Here is a 9,673-nt window from a genome sequence, read left to right on the forward strand (position 1 = left end):
TCGTCACTGTCATACAAATAGAAAGATGTTTCTTCACTGTCTTCCGATGACAATCTAAAGAAAAATATAAAGTCTCTTCACCACCATGGTATTTTATGACAATGACAATGAATGTAAACGTTCATGAAGCTTCAGCTGACAATTATTACAAAGACCTTGGCAAAATAAGCCTCATAGCCCTTGCATTTATTGTGAAAAACCATAATTATTTAGCTTTGGCAGCTTACTGGCCAGCAGCAGTGAGAAATAGCAAATTGTGAAATTCTCTTTTCCAGTAACCTAGAAGGAGTGGGGGGAGATAAATTATGCCCATTTGTGTGTGTCCTCAGGTTGGGATGGAAAACAAGGAAATGCTGCAGGGAGATTTTTTTTTCTTAACTGCATACCTGTAATGCATTGTGACAATGCCTTAGTGTATATAGGCTTTTTTGTGTGTGAAAATCTCACTTTGGAAAACACAGATTAAGAATTAGCTCTTTCCAAACCTTGCATTTGCAAGTACTGTTTGATGGAATTTTCAAATCCATATGATAGGATTGATTTCAGTATGATCTATCTTTCATTATTATTTCCTAAGCTTTTGATAGCTGAAACGTACTTTGTTCCGAATTTAAGAACTGGAGGCCTTATACATTCTTATCGAATACAGTTTTAATTTTAATAAGTTACCCAGACTTGAAAGATATGTGGCCTTTGTTTCTTTTTGAACTGCTGCTGTTACTTTATAATTTATAATTTGAAAAAAGCCAAGTAGTAGCCTGCAGAGGCACCACAGACAGGGTTGGGAACTGCTACAGAATATTGCCTTGAGAACAATATTCTGACTCCACTGAGTCAATCATTCCTGTATAAAAATATATACAGCCATATGTTTCAACCTGGGTGCCCTTCCAGATGTGTGGACTTCACTTCCCAAAGCAGTACAAGCACTACTGACAAGCTGGATTTAAAATCCACACACCTGGAGAGAGCCAAACTGATTTAAGGCTGGTATATAAGATTGCATCTAACTGTACTTAGTGCAGACATGCAGGACCTAATAGCACTAATCAGGAAATCGTATACAGATGCAGTGGAAAGCCTTCTTTCGGTATATTGTTGCATTTGGGGATATAGCAGGGTTTCCCCCCCCAAAAAAAAATGTGCCCTTGGATACAGGTTTTGAATTGCTGGTTGATGGAATGCCTGTACATTACTTTTTCCTGTATACATCATATTGTTCCACTTTATCTTTCAGTCCATCAGTTACTTTCTTTTATGTATATATATTTTATTGATTTTTTAACATAGTCACCTTAATATTTGGTAAACTGTGTTGTCTGGATTTATATTTAAAAAATATTCACTTACAGTTGGTTTCTATGATCTATAATCCACATAATAGCTTTACTTGATTTCCTCTTTTTCCCATAATGTTCTCTTTTGCCAACCTTCCGTTAATACAATTCTTATTGTTTGGTAGATAACAATTGAGTATAGAATTTTTTCTAATATTTCTACAGATAATAATCACATCAATATAATATTTCTTTTCTATCTAGTCATTCTGGTTGCCTCATCATAGATCCTGTTTACAGTTCTTGTTTACATTTGTTTTCCCCACAATGTTCAAGACATTCTTCCTGGTTAAGATTTTCTCAAAGTTAATTACATTTAAATATTTAAGTCTATTTTTTCTCATCTAGGCCATCCCAATATTTTTACCTTTCTTAAGGAATAAATAAGACTAAAAAAAGAAAAAAGAAAAATAAGAGTAAAGAAAAATAAAAAGATAGTATGCTACTTAAAATCCATGTTTCCCCTAAGCTAATACATATTTATTTCCAAACTTTTTCCATTCTTTTTTTACCATAATTGAAAATATATTTAATCTTTAAATATTCCATTTAATAAATCTAGTCATCTGGTCTTTTAACTCGTATTCAAAACATTTTTAATCCATTGTAATTTTCTTAAAGTCAATCACATTTAAATATCTAAAACATTTCCTTTATATAAGCCATTCCAACTCTTTTATATTACTCATATCAAGAAATTAAATAAGAAAGAAAAAGAGAGTACTGTGTTACTTGAGGGGCTCCTCCCTCTTAAAATAAAATTCATATCCAAAATATTTCTATTTCTTTAACCATATTCAAACAGGTGTTTCTTTTTTAAATATTCTCTCTGATAGGTCCCATTGTCTATTTTCTTAATTTTCACTTTAGCCTTTTTCTTTTGCCCAGTGTCTTTCTTAATCAATATGTTGAATCAAAGAATCTTTCCATATTCTTGTAAGTTTTACTGTAGATATAAAAGGTAAGTCAAGTACAATATCTTTGTAAGAGGCATTTGCCCTTTCATGTTTGTTGAATATCTTTTTCTTTCTTTTTCTCTGTTTCTCTTATCATTTTTTGTCTCTCCAGTTCTAGTGGTGTTCCTGACATCTCTGCAGTCCATTTTGTCCAATCTTTTTTCTTATCCTCAAATTTGTTTTGTGGTGTTAAAGTATAAGTTGTCTTTTACAAATCCAGTATTTCTTGTGAATTTTTTTCCACTTGGGTTAAATCATTTTGTTAGGTTCCATCTTTAAGCCTCTATTCTCGAATTTGTGTTCAGTTACCTGTTTTATATGCTCCTTCTCTATTGTTGTTTTCTGGGATTTTTTTTGTTGTAAAGTTAAATTGGAGATGAATTGGTTTATATTTTCAAAGTTATTTTGGATTTCTTTGTGGCTTGAAATCATTGTTGTTTGAATTATTTGCAGCATATCATATGTCTCCTCTTGAAAGATATTTATTTTTTCTTGATAAGTTCTTTCTACAAATCTCTGATTTTCCATGATGGCCAAGAATCAAAGTTTTCTTTTCTCTGCAAATAGCTTTGGAGTCATAGTTAAGTAGATATTTGTAATCCAAAAAGTTCAAAAAAGTTTCCCTCCCCCCCTGAAGTTTATAAGTCTCTCTTTATCTGCAGCCCAGATTGTTTTCTTTTTTGTCACAGCTGTTCTCTATTGTTAGAGCTTTGAAGGTCACAAGCACAGATTAGTTTTTTCCAGATTTTGCCAAGTCCTGTATGAAAGCCTGTCATAGTCTTCATCCACCACTAGATGTCAGCAATTTTCAAAATAAACCTTTGCCTTTAAAATAAGAATCTTAACCATTCAGCAATTTCAAACTTATCCAAATTTAGGTTTTTTATTCATTTCATTTCATTTCTATATGTTTTGGTCCTCCATAAATGGTTTAATTCGCCGCTTCCGTTAGTAAGAGGGTTTTTTGCTTCTTGGGATTTTTTTTTTCTTTAAGAAAGTTGATAAGTAGGATAGAGAAAATCGATGTTCTTACCCAGATTCAAATGTGCTGTTTACAATCAGCTTAAAGTAGTACTTTTTGACTTCGGTTGCTTGTAGCTTGGGTTAGACTCTGAAGTTAGGCTAGCCTTTCTCCTGTTGGTTTCTGGAAGGCTTCTCCTGTACCGATCGGGTCGACCACTATCTCTCCGTGGTCCACGGGACTTCCTTCCTTCTTTGCCACCTCTTTGGGGCAACCTCTGGCCCATTTAGGGTTCCCTAACAGGAAGAAATTCAGCCGAAGGGCACGGAGCCCCGAAATCCCTTGGCTGCTGCGCTACTGTGCAAGACCGGAAGTCAGTCCATCAGTTACTTTCTATACTCTCTATGCCAGCTACAAATTAATCAACACTTTCAATACAGGTTAATTAGTGACCGATCAAAGTTATAATGGTACTGAAAAAAGTGACTTCTAAACAGTCATCACACAATCACCACAGCAATTCCATGGTCACATGATCAAAATTTGGATGTTTAGCAACCAGAATGCATTTATGATGATTGCAGTATCCCAAAGTCATGTGATCGCCACTTGCTACCTTCTTAGCTAGCTTCTGACAAGCAAAGTCAATGGAGGAAGCTGGGTTTGCTTAACAACCACATGGTTTACTTAACAACTGCAGTAATTTGCTCAACAATCCTGGCAAAAAAATCATAAAATTGGGCACAACTCACTTAACAACCATCTTGCCTAACAACAGAAATTATGGTCCCAATTGTGGTCGTAAATAAAGGACTACCTGTATTTTATTTATTTTCTGCCTTTTTACAACGAGCAGTATCACTACTAAGTGTGTTTTTTCCCTTTCCATTATTTCTTCTATTTTCTCCATAATTTAAGGTACTGCTCAGAATACATCTGACTTCTACGCTGCCTTTGAGTGGCACTCAATGGTAATCCAAGGTTTCCCATCAATTGTGTAATATTTGCTTTGCTGGTTCTTTAGAATTCTCCCTAAAATTCTCAACTGGTTTTACCAAACAGTCTTAGATGTATAATTCTGTCAATAAACCACAGCTCAAATCACCTCTAAATTAACTTACTTGCTTCCTGGGTCTAGTTCATCATCAGCATCTTCATCCAAGGCAGAATCATTATTATGCATATTGGTGTGAATATGCCCAAAGCGTGTCTGAAAAGGGAAACATTCGTTTTAGTGGTGGAAAGGTTGGAATTCATGGTCAATCTTCACACAGCCTGTCAAGATCCTAAGTGCATCTCTTCCGAAGCAGGACTGCCTAGTCGTTCTAATCAACTGACAGAAGCTGTTAACCATATGCATCCAGCAGATTTACTGCCAAACTAAGGTTAGATTAATTCACATGACAAGTTTTCCAACTATGAAAAAGAGTACACAAAATATATTCAAAATTCCATATTAAAAGAAATGTAGATATGCAGCCTCAGAAAATGAAGAGCTATTGACCAATGACTGCAGATAGGTATGTAACATTCTACCTGTACTTTCCTAAATTGGAATTATGTTCACAACATTTCCTCCCAATCCCCTCCTTCTCCAAGGTATACAAATTCTTATCTTAAAAAAAGTGATGGGAGGNTGATGGGAGGGGAGGGAGGGAGGGAGGGAGGGAGGGAGGGAGGGAGGGAGGGAGGAAGGAGATACAGCAAGAAAAAAAATTTTTAGTTAAATATTTAAAATGGTTTCCAAAATATTTAGTCAATTAAGAATTGAACTTTCACATTTTTAAAATTGAACATTTAAAGCAGCCAAACTGATACCTCAGCTAAGGTAGTCCTTGACTTACAACCACAATTGAGCCCAAAATTTCCACTGCTAAACAAGACAATCAAGTGAGTTTTGCCCCATTTTACGATCTCTCTTGTCATAGTTGTTAAGTGAATCACCATAACTGTTAGTAAAGCAGTTAAGTCAATGTGGCTTCCCCACTGACTTTGCTGATCAGAAGGTTGCAAAAGGGGATCACGTGATCATGAGACACTGCAACCATCATAAATACATGCCAATTGCCAAATGTCCGAATTTTGATCACGAGCCCCCCCCCCATGTTGCAATGGTCACAAGTATGAAATAAGCCACTTTTTTCAGGGCTGAAAATGAATGCTTGTAAATCAAAGGACTACCTGTATTGAAATCATTTATAAAAAATGAAATCTTATAGCAGTCACTCACAAGATATGCACTTTGACAAGACAATGTACTTTTAAAATTCAGAATTGGTCCAACGCTCAAGTATGTATATGTAAACACACACTTTAGTGGAACTACCGACCTCTAAAAAATTCCAATCCTTACTTATTGAAACTGTTTCCCTTTTTTCCATAACAGTGAAGATGATATATGCATCATGAATTCAGATTAACTTATTCTGCTCCTGATGATTCTCTCTCTTTAAATTTACCTAAGATAAAATATGTTGGCAGTATTTCTTTAAAGAAGGCATCACTGTGATATTTAGGACAATAGAATACTGTCTCATGGGATTACTGTTAAAGAATGAATTCTGAAAACAATGAATAGTTAGTGTGTAAATAAGGCAGGATGGGAATATACAGGTAATTAAATAATCCAGTTCAAGGTGACTAAATCCCATCAGGAGTACCATTTACTTCTTTTCTTCATTTCTTAAAAAAATATCCACAGAAAATTGTGGCGGGCCAATGCTTTCTATGCTAATTCATACAGGATAGACGATATTTCCAAAGAAAGCAGCTTTTGCAAGAACGTCCTCCATTGTAATTGTAGAGATTGTGGTAGCATCAGTCATTCTGTTTTCTTTTATAACCTCCAGCTAGCTGGCATGTTGCAATCCAGGTACCATCATCTAGTACAAACCTTTGTCTCTGCAAAGCACCTAGATCCCCCCCCCCCCCAAAAAAGGTTCTAGAAAATAAAAGAGAGATCTGGCTTAAACCCAATGGGTATTTTGGGAAGAATGTTTGCCTATTCAGGAAAAAAAAAGACTAAGATAAATTGGGGAAAATCTAAGAGATGCTAGAAGGAATGTTTCAGAACAGTTCAAACATGTACCTCATAGAAAATGCATCTTTAATATAGCCAATGTCTTTAACCTATATAACCCTTTTCTTCTGCTACCATTGATGCCATTTTGTGAAGAACAATACCTCTGGAATTGCCCTCTGGAATGACCTACCCCCCGACCTACGTACAGTTGCGGACCTGCGCCTTTTTCGCCGAGCCCTGAAGGCCCATCTATTCCGTGCGGCCGGCCTGGCGTAGTTTGATTATGTTTCAGTGGGGGGTTTTTTACGGGTGTGTTTTTAGAATAGGCCTGTTATTTAATTCGATTTTAAAACAAACTATTTATTTATTATCGTGGTTTTTAGTATCGCCTGTTCACTGCCCTGAGTCCCGCAAGGGAGATAGGGCGGTATATAAATTTAATAAATAAATAAATAAATAAATAAATACCTATAGTAAGGTCTTAAATGAGCCTCCAACTGAAAAATATTGGGAATTATTGGATTGCTCCATTTCTGCTGTAAGTGAGAATCTTTTTTGCAGACTGATTAATTTGGCATTTCAATAGAATGTTTGCAGATTTTTATTTTTATATAAATATTTGCTCAAAGGAAACCAAAACAGATTAGACAATCACTGGGAGATTTTCTTTGCTATTCCCAAAGATAGCAGAAATTAATTACAGGTTAGGTAAAACTGTTAAAAAAAACTCCTTTTTAAACTTTGGTTTGCTTGCTTCTCTTAATGTTGAAACAAAGTACACTTTCTGGGGAGCCTCCAGGCACATTAAAGACCACTCCAGAATCAAACTAAATGTCAACGCTGCTAATATTGAATATTCTTGCTTTGACAAAATATGCAGAACTGTCTGGTATTTTTAGAGTTAATTCAGATGACAGAGAAAAGGGGGGAGATTAGTAAGGAAAGCCCGGGGAAAATGAACGGAAGTGAATCTTTGCCCTCCAGGTTAATTGGAAGATGTGAATCATGACCCCAAAATAGGGGAGGGGAAATGCCTGGAATGTTATGTGCAAAGGGAAGGGAAATTCAGATCTTGGCATCCATCATGCCGTGCTGACACGCCTCTACACTAATAAAGGCTTTTTTAGGTTAACCCATGCCTGAAAGTTCTTTGAAGTGTTTCATTAGTCAGACACATGACACTAAACCCTGTCAATTTTCATACCCAATCCTTAGAAAGAGTGTAAAGCCACAATATGATGGTGATGATGATAATAGTGAGGATGGTGGTGATAAAATTGGTATGGCCTGCAAAATGTATGCGGGAAGTACCAGGAATTTCACTGCTTTGGAAAATGTTTGGTGTTTCCCCCCCCCTTCCTCTTCTTGTTATTATGCTAAAATTATTTTATTGCTTACCTTTGTTGTAATACAGATATCTCTTTTATTCAAAATAGAAAATTGAGCTGCTAATTTTTGTTCAGAGGAATGGGTGAAAAAAAATATGGGAGGGAAGAGGAGTACCAGGATTTTTTTAGCATTGTTTTTACATTTCCTTCTGCTATGTTACAAAATAGGTAAAGCATGGATGGATGGTAAGACAGCTGGCACTGAAAAGATAGACAAAACAAAAGAATTTTTTAAAGCTATTAAAGTGCCACATGCTTCAGTCTTCAGCCATGTATCCTTTAAAATGTTATTAATGACTTTTATGAAGAGAAGGAGGGAATGTTTTTCAGATTTTAAAATGATATAAAACTGGGTGAAAAAGCCAGCCCCCTAAAAGGCAGAAATAAAATTCAAGCTCATCTTGCTATGTTAGAGAAATTGGACGAGAATAATAGTATGAAATTTAACAGAGACCAAATGCAGAATTCTTCACATAAAAAGCAAAAGTCAAATGCACAGGTATGGGACGGAAGATATTTAATTTTATAACAGTATTTCTGTGAAAGATATTGGAACAGTAACTGAATATAATTTTGTAGTATGTAATTGCTAAAATGTAAATGCATGTTTTGACCACAGCAACAAAAATATAGTCTTACAAATCACAGAACATAGGTCCACTTTATTCCAAGAAGCAATGGATGAAAAGTAATCAAGGAGAGAAGCAACCTAGAACCAAGGAGAAATTTCCAGGCAGTTAAAACAATCAGTGGAACAAGTTGCCTCCAGAAGTTGTGAATGCTCCAACACTGGAAGTTTTTAAGAAGAGACTGGACAACCATTTGTCTGAAATGGTATAGGGTTTCCTGCCTGAGCAGGGGGTTGGACTAGATGACCTCCAAAGTCCCTTCCAACTCTGTTATTCTGTTATTCTGTGTTGGGCAGACCTCTCTTTGAGTATTGGTCCATATCTGGCAGAGCATTTTAAGAAAGATTCAAATAAACAGGAACAGGTTCAGAGAAGGACTAAGTCCTATGAAGTGAGGTTGAATAAACTGGTAATGTTTATTCTTTAGAAGAGTAGATTTCTCTTTTCAAGCAACTGGGTCAGGACACAATTGCATTTTTAATTTCTCCAAAATCATATCACATCAGTATGAGATACAGAGTAATGGATGTTAAGTTACAAAAAGGCACATTCTGATTGAAAAACCAATGCTATTAATAAAAGTAGTAAAACAGTATAATCAATTACTCAGACAGGCAATAGATTCACTTCTATTGGATATTTTCTACCATCTACCATCTGTCATGGAAGTTATAATTTGGATTCCTGCATTCAGCCAGACATTGGAGTGGTTGGTCTAAAATTGCACCTTCCAACTTTGTTTCTAGGTTTTAGTTCAGGTACTCAAGGACCAGCTTACAACTCCTTTGCTTCCTAAATTCCAGTTGCTCCTCAGAATTATTGCTTGTGGGATGAAAGAGCAGGTCCCCAGAGCTTTTAAATCATCTTGTAAAGGTATTGCACACTTTCTTCTAATGTCCAGGGTGAAAACTGACCAAATTTAAAGGAAGAATTAAAAACATATGGAAACAAACTAAGGTGCTTTTCAGCACTAATGAAAGTGAAAATGAAATCAAAGACAAATGTTCTGGCTAAACTCAATTTTCAGTATGCAGAAGCCACGACTGAGATGTGGGCAAGAGAGATTTCTGTCACTTATCATCAGAGATATAATAGACAGTATGCAATAGATATCAGTTACAGATAATCTGCACCTCAATTTTTCAAAGATTATTTTCTTATAAAATGATGAGAAATTGGGAGGGGGGAGACACTCAAAATAAAAAAGCAAAACTTAATAAATGCCAAAAAGAGAGGCATTGAATGTACACCTGCAAAATTTGTCAGAGTTATTTATAGTAACTTTTTATTGATGCTCCCTGCTGTTTGCAGATATTCAACCTTTTAATGTCTGTCTTTACTTCATTTTCAAGTGTATACATTTCTCCCCTGCCAATTTTG

The 9,673-nt window shown here is 35.5% G+C and overlaps 1 protein-coding gene across 1 annotated transcript in view; it reads right to left on the minus strand.

Moving 5' to 3' along the window:
• Positions 1 to 9,673, minus strand: part of DENND1B (DENN domain containing 1B) — a 192,107-nt gene that overhangs the window by 6,710 nt on the left and 175,724 nt on the right. The window contains 1 exon segment of the mRNA XM_029284173.1: positions 4,376 to 4,464. Coding sequence (XP_029140006.1) covers positions 4,376 to 4,464 — 89 coding nt within the window.

This window comes from Protobothrops mucrosquamatus, unplaced genomic scaffold (assembly GCF_001527695.2).
Source record: "Protobothrops mucrosquamatus isolate PMUCROS unplaced genomic scaffold, P.Mucros_1.0 scaffold_109, whole genome shotgun sequence".
In the NCBI taxonomy this organism is placed as follows: domain Eukaryota; kingdom Metazoa; phylum Chordata; class Lepidosauria; order Squamata; family Viperidae; genus Protobothrops; species Protobothrops mucrosquamatus.